We start from the raw sequence: 18860 nt of genomic DNA on the forward strand, positions 1-18860 counted from the left end.
AAATCAAATTTATTTATATAGCCCTTTTTACATCAGCTGATATCTCAAAGTGTTGTACAGAAACCCAGCCTAAAACCCCAAACAGCAAGCAGTGCAGGTGTAGAAGCACGGAGGCTAGGAAAAACTCCCTAGAAAGGCCAGAACCTAGGAAGAAACCTAGAGAGGAACCAGGCTATGAGGGGTGGCCAGTCCTCTTCTGGCTGTGCCGGGTGGAGATTATAACAGAACATGGCCAAGATGTTCGTAAATGACCAGCATGGTCAAATAATACTAATCACAGTAGTTGTCAAGGGTGCAACAAGTCAGCACCTCAGGAGTAAATGTCAGTTGGCTTTTTATAGCCGATCATTAAGAGTATCTCTACCGCTCCTGCTGTCTCTAGAGAGTTGAAAACAGCAGGTCTGGGACAGGTAGCACGTCCGGTGAACAGGTCAGGGTTCCATAGCCGCAGGCAGAACAGTTGAAACTGAAGCAGCAGCACAGCAAGGTGGACTGGAGACAGCAAGGAGTCATCATGCCAGGTAGTCCTGAGGCATGGTCCTAGGGCTCAGGTCCTCCGAGAGAGAGAAAGAAAGAAAGAAAGAGAGAAAGAGAGAATTAGAGAGAGCATACTTCAATTCACACAGGACACCGGATAAGACAGGAGAAGTACTCCAGATATAACAGACTGACCCTAGCCCCCCGACACATAACCTACTGCAGCATAAATACTGGAGGCTGAGACAGGAGTGGTCAGGAGACACTGTGGCCATCTGATGATACCCCCAGACAGGGCCAAACAGGCAGGATATAACCTGCCTGTTCAATGATTGAAGCAAATAAATGCACGGGCTATTAATTTAAGTTTTACGGTTGTTCAATTAAATGTATTGTTCTCTCTCTCTCTCCCACCCATACCTACCCCTCTCTCCCACCCATACCTACCCCTTTCTCCCACCCATACCTACCCCTCTCTCCCACCCATACCTACCCCTCTCTCCCACCCAAACCTACCCCTCTCTCCCACCCATACCTACCCCTCTCTCCCACCCATACCTACCCCTCTCTGCCACTGTCTCTTTCCTTTCTCTCCCACCCTGCTTTCCTCTCTACCACTCACTCTCTTTCTCTCCCACCCTGCTTTCCTCTCTACCACTCACTCTCTTTCTCTCCCTCCCTGCTTTCCTCTCTACCACTCACTCTCTCTCTCTCCCACCCTGCTTTCCTCTCTACCACTCACTCTCTCTCTCTCCCTCCCTGCTTTCCTCTCTACCACTCACTCTCTTTCTCTCCCTTCCTGCTTTCCTCTCTACCACTCACTCTCTCTCTCTCCCACCCTACTTTCCTCTCTACCACTCACTCTCTCTCTCTCCCACCCTGCTTTCCTCTCTACCACTCACTCTCTTTCTCTCCCTTCCCGCTTTCCTCTCTACCACTCACTCTCTCTCTCTCCCACCCTGCTTTCCTCTCTACCACTCACTCTCTTTCTCTCCCACTCTGCTTTCCTCTCTACCACTCACTCTCTCTCTCTCCCACCCTGCTTTCCTCTCTACCACTCACTCTCTTTCTCTCCCTCCCTGCTTTCCTCTCTACCACTCACTCTCTTTCTCTCCCTGTCTCTCTCTTTACCACCATTTTTTAATCTTCCTCTCTCGTTTTATTTGCTTCCACCCTCTTCCGCTTTCTCTAGGCCGGCCGCGTGGCTTCAAGCTCCGCCTGCCCTCACGTTGCTCGCTCAGCAATAGGAAGGCTTCTCTGGACAACCAGGAGACTGGGCACCTCTCAGCCCCCAGCCACCCCAGCCACAAATCCCTGGCTTTGGGAGAGCTGCTCTCCCTGCCCCCCTTACCTCTGGAGCACCACAGATCCAACAGTGGAAGCAGCAGCACCAAGCCGGACCTGCTGTGGCCTGAGGACCAGCGCACCCTGCTTGGCTCAGAGCCTGCACCTTCCTCGCTGCCCCTCGGCCAGTCGTCGCCCCGCATTGCCCTCCGGATGCTTAACCCAGATGCCTCGGTGTCCAACTGCAGCCTGTCACACAGCCGCTCCCGCGAGAGCTTCCACAGCATACGGCGGGCGTCGTCGGTGGATGACATCGAGGCCATGCGGCCTCCGTCGGGTCGGAAGTACAGCACGGTCGGGCCCATCCACAACAGCACAGGTAGGGGGGGAAGGGGGGAGGGGGGAGTGGGGAGGGCAAGGTGAGGGGAATATTTCCAAATGGAATTGCACCTTGAGAAAGAAAATACACACCACCTCCTTGGCTGTATTTGAGCTGGATTCCAAACACACATGGATAAACACACAGGGATACCAAACACACAGGGGTAAACACACAGGGGTAAACACACAGGGGTAAACACACAGGGATACCAAACACACAGGGGTAAACACACAGGGATACCAAACACACAGGGGTAAACACACAGGGATACCAAACACACAGGGGTAAACAGACAGGGATACCAAACACACATGGGTAAACACACAGGGATACCAAACACACAGGGGTAAACACACAGGGGTAAACACACAGGGATACCAAACACACAGGGGTAAACACACAGGGGTAAACACACAGGGGTAAACACACAGGGGTAAACACACAGGGATACCAAACACACATGGGTAAACACACAGGGATACCAAACACACATACCAAACAGGGGTAAACACACAGGGATACCAAACACACATGGATAAACACACAGGGGTAAACACACAGGGACACCAAACACACAGGGGTAAACACACAGGGATACCAAACACACAGGGGTAAACACAGGGGTAAACACACAGGGGTAAACACACAGGGATACCAAACACACAGGGATACCAAACACACAGGGGTAAACACACAGGGGTAAACACACAGGGGTAAACACACAGGGATACCAAACACACATGGATACCAAACACACAGGGGTAAACACACAGGGGTAAACACACAGGGGTAAACACACAGGGATACCAAACACACAGGGGTAAACACACAGGGGTAAACACACAGGGATACCAAACACACAGGGGTAAACACACAGGGATACCAAACACACAGGGGTAAACACACAGGGTAGGGCTATATGGTAGGGCTATGTGCTGTGGCCCACTAAATCTATCTGTATGGTAGGGCTGTGTGCTGTGACCCACTAAATCTATCTGTATGGTAGGGCTGTGTGCTGTGACCCACTGCTTCTAATGATATCAAATAGTGTTTGAACACAGGTGTGGTCCGAATAGTCTGGGCAGTCCCCTGACAGTGTGCTCTTTCAGGGGCAGTGAACAACATCCTCAACTCCACGTCGGACTCGGACCTCATGCGTTACCGCACCATCAGTAAGATCCCTCAGATCACCCTGAACTTTGTGGACTTCAAGGCGGACCCCCTCATCGCGCTGCCCGGGGGGGACATGGACATCATAGCCCCTTGCAAACTCATCGACCGCACACACCACGTCACCGAGAAAGTCACTCAGGTAAGAGGGCCATCTGTGTGTGTGTGTGTGTGTGTGTGTGTGTGTGTGTGTGTGTGTGTGTGTGTGTGTGTGTGTTCAGTGTGTGTGTGTTCAGTGTGTGTAAGTCTGTGGAGTAAGGGTGGGAGTGGACGTGGGTATGTATTAGAGTCCTGCATCAGGTCGGATACCCACGGTTCCCTGCGGGTGAGCTGCAAAAGAAATCAGCTGGCTGGTTGGAAACATTTTAAATCAGGATAAAAAAATGAAATACGTGAATCCAGGAGCTTGTTGGGTTTGCTATGCGTTGCAAATGACATTCTGTGAGCACGAAGGCAGGCATGGTTTCCTTTTTTCCAAATGTTGAATAGACAAATGAATGAATGAATGAATGAATGAAATCGGCTCTCGGGAACAATTCTATGCAGGTGGGTCCTGACCCGTTCAGGAATCTAGTATGTACAAATGGGGTGGTGGGTGAGGTAGAGGTGTGGTGGGTGAGGTGGGGGAGGTGAGTGAGGTAGGGGTGTGTTAGGGGTGTGGTAGAGGTGTGGTGGGTGAGGTAGAGGTGTGGTGGGTGATGTGGGGGAGGTAGGGCTATGGAAGGTAGGGGTGAGGGACTGGGAGGTGGGTGTGGTAGGGGTGAGGTAGGGGAGGTAGGGATGTGTTGGGGTGAAGTAGGGAGGTAGGGGTGTGGTAGGGGTGAGGGACTGGGAGGTGGGGGGGTAGGGGTGTGGTAGGGGTGAGGGAGGGGGAGGTAGGAGTGAGGGAGGGGTGTGGTAGGGGTGAGGGACTGGGAGGTGGGGGGGTAGGGGTGTGGTAGGGGTGAGGGACGGGGAGGTGGGGGAGGTATGAGTGAGGGAGGGTGTGGTAGGGGTGAGGGACTGGGAGGTGGGGGGATAGGGGTGTGGTAGGGGTGAGGGACGGGGAGGTGGTGGAGGTATGAGTGAGGGAGGGGTGTGGTAGAGGTGTGGTGGTGTGGTGTGCCTAGGAACTGCTATATTTTCCATTATTGCCATTGTCTGTGTTTATACTGTTTATACTTTACTGAAGGCTGCCATGCATCCTCCAGGTGGGTGAGTCTCATTGGTGGTGGATGGGGTGATTTGCCCTACAAAGCGCCGGCTTTAAGACCTAGTGAAAACACTCTGTTTATACAATACTGGTGGATTGTTGCTTAAGATGTTGGGTTCCTGCTCTGAGTGAAAGCTTGGTGTTTGCTATGATGGCGTCTTTAGTCGGAGACATAACTGGGTTAGCCTAATCCACTTACCAGTGCTCCTTGTGTGCAGTGAGCCAATGTGTCGCTGATGCCTCAGAGCTAGCTTGATTGAATGAGAAGCGGAGGGACGGCAGAGATATTAAATGGTGACAGATGATTCTGTCGCCACGGCAATCCTGTGTGTGCGGAAAACACGTTGAATTGAGTTAGGGAAGACGGGAATCTGTATGATGTGAAAGATGGTTTCTTGTTCTGCATTTGGACACCTCTTTTAATTTGTTTGGTTTTGATTTGGCTTTTAATTTGATTTGCTCTGTGAGGGGCGTTATAATATGAACAGCTTCCTGAAGACTTCTCTGTGAGGGGCGTTATAATATGAAGTACAGCTTCCTGAAGACTTCTATGTGAGGGGCGTTATAATATGAAGTACAGCTTCCTGAAGACTTCTCTGTGAGGGGCGTTATAATATGAACAGCTTCCTGAAGACTTCTCTGTGAGGGGCGTTATAATATGAAGTACAGCTTCCTGAAGACTTCTATGTGAGGGGCATATAATATGAAGTACAGCTTCCTGAAGACTTCTCTGTGAGGGGCGTTATAATATGAACAGCTTCCTGAAGACTTCTCTGTGAGGGGCGTTATAATATGAAGTACAGCTTCCTGAAGACTTCTATGTGAGGGGCGTTATAATATGAAGTACAGCTTCCTGAAGACTTCTCTGTGAGGGGCGTTATAATATGAACAGCTTCCTGAAGACTTCTCTGTGAGGGGCGTTATAATATGAACAGCTTCCTGAAGACTTCTCTGTGAGGGGCGTTATAATATGAACAGCTTCCTGAAGACTTCTCTGTGAGGGGCGTTATAATATGAACAGCTTCCTGAAGACTTCTCTGTGAGGGGCGTTATAATATGAAGTACAGCTTCCTGAAGACTTCTCTGTGAGGGGCGTTATAATATGAAGAACAGCTTCCTGAAGACTTCTCTGTGAGGGGCGTTATAATATGAAGAACAGCTTCCTGAAGACTTCTCTGTGAGGGGCGTTATAATATGAAGAACAGCTTCCTGAAGACTTCTCTGTGAGGGGCGTTATAATATGAAGAACAGCTTCCTGAAGACTTCTCTGTGAGGGGCGTTATAATATGAAGAACAGCTTCCTGAAGACTTCTCTGTGAGGGGCGTTATAATATGAACAGCTTCCTGAAGACTTCTCTGTGAGGGGCGTTATAATATGAAGTACAGCTTCCTGAAGACTTCTCTGTGAGGGGCGTTATAATATGAAGAACAGCTTCCTGAAGACTTCTCTGTGAGGGGCGTTATAATATGAAGAACAGCTTCCTGAAGACTTCTCTGTGAGGGGCGTTATAATATGAACAGCTTCCTGAAGACTTCTCTGTGAGGCGAGGATGAGACAGGGACAAGGAAAAACAGTGACAACGTGACCTTAAACCCACACTTCTCTCGCTCTCTCTCTCCTTCTCTCTCTCCCACTCGCTCTCACTCTCGCTCTCTCTCTCTCTCACTCTGCCCCCCGCCTATATCTTTTTAGAAAGGCCTCTGTATTGTATGGTGATATACCACAAGTCAATCATTTCACCAAGCTATCTCGATACATTAATAGCCTCATTCTTAGAGGCTGCTGTACCCACTGAAATGCTGCTGTGCACACAGTACATACTATGTTATACCAAAAAACCCTACTCAGTCAGGCTGACTTTACAGTAGAGCTTCTAAATAGGTAGAGAGGGAGGGGAACCAGTACAGGTGACCGTGCTAGCGGTGATTTAATGAGTTATGAGGCCATGGAGTATATTATTACTCCTAACCTAAAACATCTAGAATGCTTTACCGTCTACGGCCTGCAGGTGGCAGCACTCTCCAACACTACCTCTAACTAACCTCTGACCAGGACACAGTCCTCTGAGGAGTAGGCAAGAAGATGTAGAAAGAAAGAATTCAGTAACACTTCCTTTTAACCTTTTAAAGGTTGCTTGTTACAGTGTAATAACAACATGTAACTGGTAGTAATTGCAGTCTGTAAATACAGAAGTGTAGCAATAAATTCTTGCTACCAGGCTTGTTTCAAATGGGCAGGTTTCCACTAAATTCACAAACTTTATTGTTTCGCTTCTTCGTTGCATTCCGATTTCGTGAACAACTGTGACAAAGGTTGTGATCCCTTGTGGATGCGCCAGGGTGTCTGAGAGGTTATAGCCTGTGCTCAATGGGTTCTAATGACTTACCCATGAAGGTACACTGCTCAAAATAGATCTCCAGTCAACGGTGTTGCTAAATAAAGCGCACCATCTGGTTCAATTGGTTGAGTTTACAAAACAGATCCAACACAACTGTCAGCCCAAAGGATACTATTTCAAACCATTTGACGTGTAATGTTTTCCCTAATTACAATGTATTTACTAGTTGTTACACAGGACTTAGTTAAAATGCAGCGTACCTTGAGGGGGTACTTACTAGTAATTCTAGTGTACCCTAGAAAGTACATTGCCCATCCTGACAATCTAATCGTCAGCTTCTGATAGGGCGATCCGAGTGATAAATCAACACACCGGTACATCAGAGAGTACGTGTGATATCTGCATAAAGACAAGTGACACTCCTCTGGCGGCAGTGCAGTGGAACACACACACACACACACACACACACACACACACACACACACACACACACACACACACACACACACACACACACACACACACATGCATGCATACATACATACACACACACATACACTGTCTTGCACTCATCTCTATCCACACCCCCATCCTATTCACCACCCAACAGAGATGGAGGTTCCTAAGAAGGAATGGAGAGCTCACACTTCTTGTGCCAACCGCAAAACGGTAGGAGCAACCTCACAGGCTTGTAGAACCACCAAGAAACTACACTACTAGAAATATGCAAACAGGAGACTGAGCATTATAGTGCATATTTTTATGTTTAGTCTCACACCTTGTTAGAGTTGGCAGTTGGCAAGATCGCCACTGTTTCCCTGTACAGTAATGTGTGATGTACACAGAAATGCATGAAAGAGAGGATCTTGAAATGGTGAGAAGGTCTTGGATCTTGACATGATCTTGGAGGGTGGGTGTCTCTTTGGCTGACTAGCAAGACTTTGTGCAAGAGATAAGTTAGAAGAAGCTGATGTAATCGTGTTAAATGCTGTAAGCCTTCCCAGATGACTCTGAGAAATAGAGGTGAACTATGGAGCTAATGTCTCCAACTACCGGTATAACACTGGGGATTCCGACTGATGGACCATATATGAAATAGATACCTGAATTTAACGTGTTTAAATAAATATATACAGTATATACTGAAAATACCAAACATTAGGAACCCCCCCCCCCCACACAGTTTAGTCTTGTTTGTGAGTATTCAGATCGGATTGACTAGTTTTAATAAAAACATTTCTAATTCATTTTTCGACTATTTAGTTTCATTAAGTTTTAAGATCTGATATAATGTTGTTTTATTTAGTTAAATTTTTAGAAAAACATTTCCAATACATTTTTACATGATTTAGTTTCACTTTTAGTTGTAGTGTTAAGGACCTAAAGCAGCCTATGTGTGGAGACTAGGAGCCATTTCTGTGTTATGTTAATTATTTTATTTCAGTTTACTAAATGATGTTTAATGTTTTTCATTATAGTTTCAGTTTTAGATTAATGTTTCTATTTCTATATTCCGTAGACACAAGTGGTGTAACTCTCCAGTAGCAGATCCAGTATGACAGGACAGTGTGTTCTCTCAGGTGTTGTGAACAATACTTTGTTAAGGAAGCTAGTTGGGGGAGATAAATTATCCCTCTCTAAATGCTGCTTCTGCAGCAAGGAAACAAGGACATGAATTGAAGAGTGTATTGGTTCTCCTAGTACATTGTCATAAACACAGAATATGCTAATTATTCATTATTCACCTTTTGACCTCTAAACAGCCTCAATTCGTCGGGGTCATGGACTCTACAAGGTGTCTGAAGAGTTCCACAGGGATGCTGGCCCATGTTGACTCCAATGCTTCCCACAGTTGTGTCAAGTTGGCTGGATGACCTTTGGGTGGTGGACTATTTTTGATACACACAGTAGACTGTTTAGCATGAAGAGCCCAGCAGCATTGTGGTTCTTGACACCAACCGGTATGTGTGGGAAGATAGAGGTATTTGGATGGAAAAATCACACAGCTGCGCTTGCACAACTGTCCATCCGTATTAACATGGCTCGTCAGATATGAGTTTTAAGAATCTGACCCTTTTTCCAATGTTCGCCTAAAATGACATACCCAAATCTAACTGCCTGTAGCTCAGGCCCTGAAGCAAGGATATGCATATTATTGGTACCATTTGAAAGGAAAAACTTGAAAGTTTGTGGAAATGTGAAAGGAATGTAGGAGAATATAACACAATAGATCTGGTAAAAGATAATACAAAGAAAAAAACTAATGTTTTTTCATTACTTTTGTACCGGCTCCTTAATAGCATCCTATGTGACATCTTGACACACACACACACACACACACACACACACACACACACACACACACACACACACACACACACACACACACACACACACACACACACACACACACACACACACACACAACAATAGTGTATATTGATTTTATCGTTTGAAACGCTCCATATACTTTGCTTTTTGCTGTTGCGTCAACGGGCTGATTTCATTGTAGCCAAACACTCTGTGGGAGGCTGGTGCTAGCCGGTGTGCTGGACAGCTGTGTGTCCGAGGGGTTAGGGGTCAAAACGTACAGTATCCTCTGACACTCAAGGTCCTTTGAAGTTTTAACTGGTTCTCCTAACATCGCTCAATTTCTTCGTTATAGCTTTGCAGTACAGCACACAGCTGTTCATTAGTGGTTGAACCGTGTGAATATTACTTTCCTGGTGTTCTAGCTGAGTCTACAGTCACAGCCGAGGGCACAGACATACTGTTGTCTTAAGGCTTAGCTATACTGATCTTAGAAGCTCAGTCAGGCAGAAGAGGTGAACACTGATTGGAACACTGAAGAAGTCAACAACCTAACAGTAGAACAGGCTTTCGTTTGGGTTGCCAAGTCTCAGTGGTGGTTGATTGAAAAAGCACCGGGTTTGACAGGTACTTGGCTACTCACTGTACGGAGGGGTTAGGCAAACCTACTGGACTCAAGCTTCCTTAGAGAGAAAGTCTACGTGGAAACATTGGCAGTGCTGGTCATTTGATTGTCCTCTGTATCAATGTAGATATTTCTTTATGTAATAATACTCATGTACTGTGCATGAATTTAGACTGTACAAGGCTATAGAATTAACTCAACCCTGAAAACCGCTACGCTAAGTATGTTTCTTGTTCTCACCTGCCTCCTAACCCTTGACCTTTGTGTCCAGAATGACCAGTTGTGACAGTTGATATTACAAGACACTTTATGTGTTCAAATCACAAGGAATGTTATGGTTGTTATGGGTATTCAATCTGCGCTGTGTTTAGAGAGTCTATCAGCTATTGCTCTCACTTTCCTCCTTTGATTTGAAGCTTTGACCTTTGAGTCCAAAACGGCCAATTCACCTCAACCCGGAACACTTCAATAGTGCCTTGAAGTGTCCACTACTTAAGTGGTTCCCAACTCCAGTCCTCCAGTACCCCCAACAGCCCAACTCCAGTCCTCTAGTACCCCCAACAGCCCAACTCCAGTCCTCCAGTACCCCCAACAGCCCAACTCCAGTCCTCTAGTACCCCCAACAGCCCAACTCCAATCCTCCAGTACCCCCAACAGCCCAACTCCAGTCCTCCAGTACCCCCAACAGCCCAACTCCAGTCCTCCAGTACCCCCAACAGCCCAACTCCAGTCCTCCAGTACCCCCAACAGCCCAACTCCAGTCCTCCAGTACCCCCAACAGCCCAACTCCAGTCCTCCAGTACCCCCAACAGCCAAAATCCAGTCCTCCAGTACCCCCAACAGCCCAACTCCAGTCCTCCAGTACCCCCAACAGCCCAACTCCAGTCCTCCAGTACCCCCAACAGCCCAACTCCAGTCCTCCAGTACCCCCAACAGCCCAAATCCAGTCCTCCAGTACCCGCAAAAGCCCAACTCCAGTCCTCCAGTACCCCCAACAGCCCAACTCCAGTCCTCCAGTACCCCCAACAGCCCAACTCCAGTCCTCCAGTACCCCCAACAGCCCAACTCCAGTCCTCCAGTACCCCCAACAGCCCAACTCCAGTCCTCCAGTACCCCCAACAGCCTAACTCCAGTCCTCTCGTACCCCCAACAGCCCAACTCCAGTCCTCTAGTACCCCCCAACAGCCCAACTCCAGTCCTCCAGTACCCCCAACAGCCCAACTCCAGTCCTCCAGTACCCCCCAACAGCCCAACTCCAGTCCTCTAGTACCCCCCAACAGCCCAACTCCAGTCCTCCAGTACCCCCAACAGCCCAACTCCAGTCCTCTAGTACCCCCAACAGCCCAACTCCAGTCCTCTAGTACCCCCAACAGCCCAACTCCAGTCCTCCAGTACCCCCAACAGCCCAACTCCAGTCCTCCAGTACCCCCAACAGCCCAACTCCAGTCCTCCAGTACCCCCCAACAGCCCAACTCCAGTCCTCTAGTACCCCCAACAGCCCAACTCCAGTCCTCTAGTACCCCCCAACAGCCCAAATCCGGTCCTCCAACAGCCCAACTCCAGTCCTCCAGTACCCCCCAACAGCCCAACTCCAGTCCTCTAGTACCCCCAACAGCCCAACTCCAGTCCTCTAGTACCCCCCAACAGCCCAAATCCGGTCCTCCAACAGCCCAACTCCAGTCCTCCAGTACCCCCCAACAGCCCAACTCTGGCCATCCAGTGCCCACAACAGTACACATTTCTGTTGTAGCCCCGGACAAAAAACACCTGTTTCAACTCATTGATGGCCTGAAGATTAGTTGACAAGTTGTGTGATTGCCCGATGCTACAATACAAATGTGTACTGTTGGGGGTACTGGAGGACTGGAGTTGGGAACCACTGAAGTAGTGGATTCTTCAAGGCACTATTGAAATGTTCCAGGTTGAGGTCATCCAAACCTCGGCAGCTACCACCACACTTGATATTACAAGGCACTTTATGTGTACTGTTGCAATGACAAGGCAAGGCACTTTATGTGTACTGTTACTATGACCAGGCACTTTATGTGTACTGTTGCTATGACAAGGCAAGGCACTTTATGTGTACTGTTGCAATGACAAGGCAAGGCACTTTATGTGTACTGTTACTATGACAAGGCACTTTATGTGTACTGTTGCTATGACAAGGCACTTTATGTGTACTGTTGCTATGACAAGACACTTTATGTGTACTGTTGCTATGACATACTGTTGTGTGGGTTGTTTGTAGAAAAGGAATTAGAGGAATTGTTATGATTTTCCCTACGCTACACTAAGCAAAAATATAAACACAAGATTTAATGTTTTTGTCTCATGTTTCATGAGCTGAAATAAAATATCCCAGAAATTTTCCAGACGCACAAAATGCTTATTTGTCTCAGCTTATTTTGTGTTAGTGAGCATTTATTTTTGGCAAGATAATCCATCCACCTGACAGGTGTGGCATATCAAGAAGGTGATTAAAAAGCAAGATCATTACACAGGTGCACCTTGTTTTAGGGACAATAAAAGGCCAGTTTTGTCACACAACACAATGCTACTGATGTCTCAAGTTTTACGGGAGCATGCAATTGGCATGCTGACTGCAGGAATGTCCACCAGAGCTGTTGCCAGATAATTGAATGTTAATTTCTCTACCATAAATCGCCTCATCATTGTTTTAGGGAAATTGGCAGTACGTCCAACCGGCCTCACAACCGCAGCCCACGTACGTGTATGGTGTTGTGTGGGCGAGCGGTTTGCTGATGTCAACGTTGTGAACAGCATGCCCCATGGTGGTTGTGGTATGGTCAGGGATAAGCAACGAAAACAATTGCGTTTTATCGATGGCAATTTGAATGCACATAGATATTCTGATGCGCATTGTGAGGCCCTTTTGTTTAAGGTATCTGTGACCAACAGATGCATATCTGTATTCCCAGTTATGTGAATTCCATAGATTAGGGCCCAATGAATTTATTTCTGTAATGCGTGCGTACTGGCGGCAGAGAAGTCAGGCGCAGGAGGTCAAAGACTGTGTTACCACGGTGCAGTTTAATAATACAAATCACCGTGAAAAACAATAAATAAATACAATGGGACGAAACCCTTCGCACGCCAGACATAACGTGGACAAACTCTTACAATCAACAATACCGGACAAGGACATGGGGGGGAACAGAGGGTTAAATAAACAACATGGAATTGAAACCAGGTGTGAGGGAAGACGAGACAAAACCAATGGAAAATGAAAGGTGGATCGGCGATGGCTAGAAGGCCGGTGATGTCGACCGCCGAACGCCGCCCGAACAAGAAGAGGGACCGACTTCGGCGGAAGTCGTGACAATTTCAATTGACTGATTTCGTCATATAAACTGTAACTCAATAAAATCTTTGAAATGGTTGCATGTTGCGTTTACATTTTTGTTGTGTTGGAGTGTAGGCTAATGTTTATCAGTTAATACATATTTGAAATCAAGTGCAGCCTACCTGTGTTGATTTAGATATAGCCTAGGTAGGCTTCGGCTGGAACACTCCAGGACTCCGATTACAAGAGAGAATACAGTTTATCTAGAAATAACGAGATGTAGTTGTTTATAAACGGCTCTGGTTGATTAGCTACAACGTCCTCATGAGCTAGCAACACAACAACTGTTTAGCCCAGGTACGGTGGCTCCCATAGGACATCTAAGGTTAGTCAAAAGGAACTCGCAACAAGAACTCTCAGTGACTACATAGCGAATAAATTGTTTATTAGGGATTTTCATGACAATTACGACGTTTGCATACGCTACGCAGTGTATGTGAATTGACATTCACTGCTCTTTCACGCCGTTGACAGGCATCTCTTTGTGGATTTTGCTTCATGGGTAAAGAGCGAACAAGCAAATGCAGGAGAGAGAGAGAAGGATAGAGAGGAGGTGGTAAAAAAAGAGAGAGAAAAGTAAGGCTAGAGCGTCAATCACCTCTCTTCTCCCTCACCTCCCCCCTCTCCTCTTTCTCATCCTTCCACCTCTCCCTCTCCTCCCTCTCCTCTCTACTTTCCTCTTATCACTTCATAACTCTCCACCTCTCCCTCTGCTCCCTCTCCTCTCTCTACTTTCCTCTTATCACTTCATAACTCTCCACTTCTCCCTCTGCTCCCTCCCTCTCCCTCTTATCCCTTCACCTCCCTTCACCTCCCTCCGCTTTTCCCTCTCTCTCCATCCCATCCACCTCTCTTCATCCCCCCACCTCTCCCTCTCATCCCTCTATCCCTCCCTCTCTCCATCTCTGCCGGTGACCCATTTTATCTGCCCTGGCACCATTAATCACAGTAGATGCTTGGCTGGGGCGTGTGCCTCACTGCCCTACCGCATCACTGGAGGGTTATTGAATTAACACTAGAGAGAGAGAAAGGGAGAGCAGCTGGGAAAGTGAGGAGAGAGACAGAGACAGAGACAGAGACAGAGACAGAGAGACACAGAGACAGAGACAGAGACAGAGACAGAGACAGAGACAGAGAGAGAGGGTCAAGCCATAGAGTGAGAGAGAGAGAGAGTAGAGAGAGAGTCAAGCCATAGAGTGAGAGAAAGAGAGTAGAGAGAGAGTAGAGAGAGAGTAGAGAGAGAGAGTAGTAGTGAAATAAAAAATGGTAAGTGTTAATGTCTGCTGCTACTGTCTAGCAACACAAGCTGCCAATGGTTTAACTGGCAGTGCATCCAATTGTCACGACATTCATAATGATTACTGCCAACCCCAAACTGGGAAATGGTTAGTTCCAAGTCTGGTGCTATACTGTGGCAGTCAGCCACACAGCGAGAAGCCAATCCATCCAAGGTGATGAGGGCGTGGTGAGAGGACAGGCTCATCTTGGGAGACAGTGGAGTGAGCCGGGCCACAGAGTGGTAGTGCATTTCTGACAGAGACCCTGTTATCAGTGTGGATCAGCACACTGACTTACTTTACCTGGCCTTGCCCCCTGAGAAATACTGACTGCCTTTACCTGGCCTTGTCCCCTGAGAAATACTGACTGCCTTTACCTGGCCTTGCCCCCTGAGAAATACTGACTGCCTTTACCTGGCCTTGTCCCCTGAGAAATACTGACTGCCTTTACCTGGCCTTGTCCCCTGAGAAATACTGACTGCCTTTACCTGGCCTTGTCCCCTGATCTATACTGACTGCCTTTACCTGGCCTTGTCCCCTGATCTATACTGACTGCCTTTACCTGGCCTTGTCCCCTGATCTATACTGACTGCCTTTACCTGGCCTTGTCCCCTGATCTATACTGACTGCCTTTACCTGGTCTTGTCCCCTGAGAAATACAGACTGCCTTTACCTGGCCTTGTCCCCTGATCTATACTGACTGCCTTTACCTGGCCTTGTCCCCTGAGAAATACAGACTGCCTTTACCTGGCCTTGTCCCCTGAGAAATACAGACTGCCTTTACCTGGCCTTGTCCCCTGATCTATACTGACTGCCTTTACCTGGCTTTGTCCCCTGATGAATATTGACCGACTTTAATTAGCCTTGTCCCCTGATATACTGTATACTGTACTCAAGCTGAAGGTGAATGTACTGTAAACTCGACCTCCACTTTTCCCAGGTTGCACACACACACACACACACATACAATTTTATTTTATGAAATCCCCATTCACACCATTTTCTCTTATTCACACTCAAGGTCAAGTCTCTATCTGTGAATAGTACATTCATTGCTCCCGTGGGGGGCTCATCTGGGGGAATAAACTGCCAATGCTGGCATTTCTAACACAGTCATTATCCCTGACCCCATAGATGACCCTGGGCCTTCTGGGAATATCACAACAAATACAAACAGAACCGTGCGGCTCCAAAAGACTCCATAATAGACGAGACTGGAACACTGTGTACTGTATCTGCCTAGACTCACACCATAATAGACGAGAATGGAACACTGTGTACTGTATCTGCCTAGACTCACACATTTACATTTACATTTACATTTAAGTCATTTAGCAGACGCTCTTATCCAGAGCGACTTACAAATTGGTGCATTCACCTTATGACATCCAGTGGAACAGCCACTTTACAATAGTGCATCAGATCTTTTAAGGGGGGGGGCAGAAGGATTGCTTTATCCTAGGTATTCCTTGAAGAGGTGGGGTTTCAGGTGTCTCCGGAAGGTGGTGATTGACTCCGCTGTCCTGGCGTCGTGAGGGAGTTTGTTCCACCATTGGGGTGCCAGAGCAGCGAACAGTTTTGACTGGGCTGAGCGGGAACTGTACTTCCTCAGTGGTAGGGAGGCGAGCAGGCCAGAGGTGGATGAACGCAGTGCCCTTGTTTGGGTGTAGGGCCTGATCAGAGCCTGAAGGTACTGAGGTGCCGTTCCCCTCACAGCTCCGTAGGCAAGCACCATGGTCTTGTAGCGGATGCGAGCTTCAACTGGAAGCCAGTGGAGAGAGCGGAGGAGCGGGGTGACGTGAGAGAACTTGGGAAGGCTGAACACCAGACGGGCTGCGGCGTTCTGGATGAGTTGTAGGGGTTTAATGGCACAGGCAGGGAGCCCAGCCAGCAGCGAGTTGCAGTAATCCAGACGGGAGATGACAAGTGCCTGGATTAGGACCTGCGCCGCTTCCTGTGTGAGGCAGGGTCGTACTCTGCGGATGTTGTAGTGCATGAACCTACAGGAACGGGCCACCGCCTTGATGTTGGTGGAGAACGACAGGGTGTTGTCCAGGATCACGCCAAGGTTCTTAGCGCTCTGGGAGGAGGACACAATGGAGTTGTCAACCGTGATGGCGAGATCATGGAACGGACAGTCCTTCCCCGGGAGGAAGAGCAGCTCCGTCTTGCCGAGGTTCAGCTTGAGGTGGTGATCCGTCATCCACACTGATATGTCTGCCAGACATGCAGAGATGCGATTCGCCACCTGGTCATCAGAAGGGGGAAAGGAGAAGATTAATTGTGTGTCGTCTGCATAGCAATGATAGGAGAGACCATGTGAGGTTATGACAGAGCCAAGTGACTTGGTGTATAGCGAGAATAGGAGAGGGCCTAGAACAGAGCCCTGGGGGACACCAGTGGTGAGAGCGCGTGGTGAGGAGACAGATTCTCGCCACGCCACCTGGTAGGAGCGACCTGTCAGGTAGGACGCAATCCAAGCGTGGGCCGCGCCGGAGATGCCCAACTCGGAGAGGGTGGAGAGGAGGATCTGATGGTTCACAGTATCGAAGGCAGCCGATAGGTCTAGAAGGATGAGAGCAGAGGAGAGAGAGTTAGCTTTAGCAGTGCGGAGCGCCTCCGTGATACAGAGAAGAGCAGTCTCAGTTGAGTGACTAGTCTTGAGTCACACCATAATAGACGAGAATGGAACACTGTGTACTGTATCTGCCTAGACTCACACCATAATAGACGAGACTGGAACACTGTGTACTGTATCTGCCTAGACTCTCACCATAATAGAAGATACTGGAACACTGTGAACTGTATCTGCCTAGACTCACACCATAATAGACGAGACTGGAACACTGTGTACTGTATCTGCCTAGACTCTCACCATAATAGAAGATACTGGAACACTGTGAACTGTATCTGCCTAGACTCACACCATAATAGACGAGACTGGAACACTGTGTACTGTATCTGCCTAGACTCTCACCATAATAGAAGATACTGGAACACTGTGTACTGTATCTGCCTAGACTCACACCATAATAGACGAGACTGGAACACTGTGAACTGTATCTGCCTAGACTCACACCATAATAGAAGATACTGGAACACTGTGAACTGTATCTGCCTAGACTCACACCATCATAGAAGATACTGGAACACTGTGAACTGTATCTGCCTAGACTCACACCATAATAGACGAGACTGGAACACTGTGTACTGTATCTGCCTAGACTCTCACCATAATAGAAGATACTGGAACACTGTGAACTGTATCTGCCTAGACTCTCACCATAATAGAAGATACTGGAACACTGTGAACTGTATCTGCCTAGACTCACACCATAATAGAAGATACTGGAACACTGTGAACTGTATCTGCCTAGACTCACACCATCATAGAAGATACTGGAACACTGTGAACTGTATCTGCCTAGACTCACACCATAATAGACGAGACTGGAACACTGTGTACTGTATCTGCCTAGACTCTCACCATAATAGAAGATACTGGAACACTGTGAACTGTATCTGCCTAGACTCACACCATAATAGACGAGACTGGAACACTGTGAACTGTATCTGCCTAGACTCACACCATCATAGAAGATACTGGATGTGTGTGCATATGAATCCAAGATGGCGTAGCAGTCAGATGTCCTTTGTCCTCGTCCTGTCCCGTGTATATATATTTTATATATTTTTCTTCGCATTTCTTTTTATATATATTTTTTTCTTCTTAAAAACTCAACTTCAAAACACTCTCCTGCAACCCACCTCACCAAATGTGGTGCGGATCTGTTTTTTTTCCTCAAAGGTATTATTCACCTCGTATCCGAAATCAACAACAGAAGCTAGCCAGAAGTTAGCCAGCTCACAAGCTAACGTTAGTAGTTCAGCTAACCACAGCTAGCGCTCATCAGCTATCCTTTAGCTCGGAAAACTATTGCCAGTTTTGTACAACGCGACTCAGACCAGAGCATACCAGACCTTTTTTCTCTCCATATCCCCGGATTTTTACCGCAAGCTCTGGACATTTACACCTGGATCTTGCAGCTAACCAGCTGCTATCCGAGTGACTATTGGCTAACATCAATTCCGGAGCAAACACCAATTATCCCGGAGCTAGCCAGCTGAAGAGTTCCATCAGCCACTCCTGGGCTACAATCACCTATCCGGACCCGTTTACTGCCGATGCGGAGCCCCACCGGGCCTTCACGACTGGGATACCGACGTTATCTGCCCGAGGGAGTTATTCAACTGGCCCCTCCATCGCGACGTAATCTGAACGCCCATATGCTAACTGCGGCACGCTAATCGTTAGCTGTCTTGAGCATATCGGCTGCTATCTGAACAGACAACCTCTCTTTCGCCATCCGGCTTGGATTCTCTGTCGACACGACCACGTCTGGTCTGCAGACGAATAGCCCATCCGCTGTGCCCTCAACC

At 47.8% G+C, this 18860-nt stretch overlaps 1 protein-coding gene across 1 annotated transcript in view; it reads left to right on the forward strand.

Annotated features, from left to right (window-relative positions):
- The first annotated feature begins 1400 nt into the window (after positions 1 to 1400).
- LOC129823011 (potassium voltage-gated channel subfamily H member 2-like) overlaps positions 1401 to 18860 on the forward strand; it is a 146271-nt gene continuing 128811 nt past the window's right edge. Inside the window, exons 1-2 of the mRNA XM_055881673.1 lie at positions 1401 to 2140; positions 3253 to 3455. Coding sequence (XP_055737648.1) covers positions 1975 to 2140; positions 3253 to 3455 — 369 coding nt within the window. The 5' untranslated portion in view covers positions 1401 to 1974. The remainder of the gene's footprint in view (positions 2141 to 3252; positions 3456 to 18860) is intronic.

The sequence above is a fragment of the Salvelinus fontinalis genome, chromosome 25 (genome assembly GCF_029448725.1).
Source record: "Salvelinus fontinalis isolate EN_2023a chromosome 25, ASM2944872v1, whole genome shotgun sequence".
Taxonomy (NCBI): Eukaryota; Metazoa; Chordata; class Actinopteri; order Salmoniformes; family Salmonidae; genus Salvelinus; species Salvelinus fontinalis.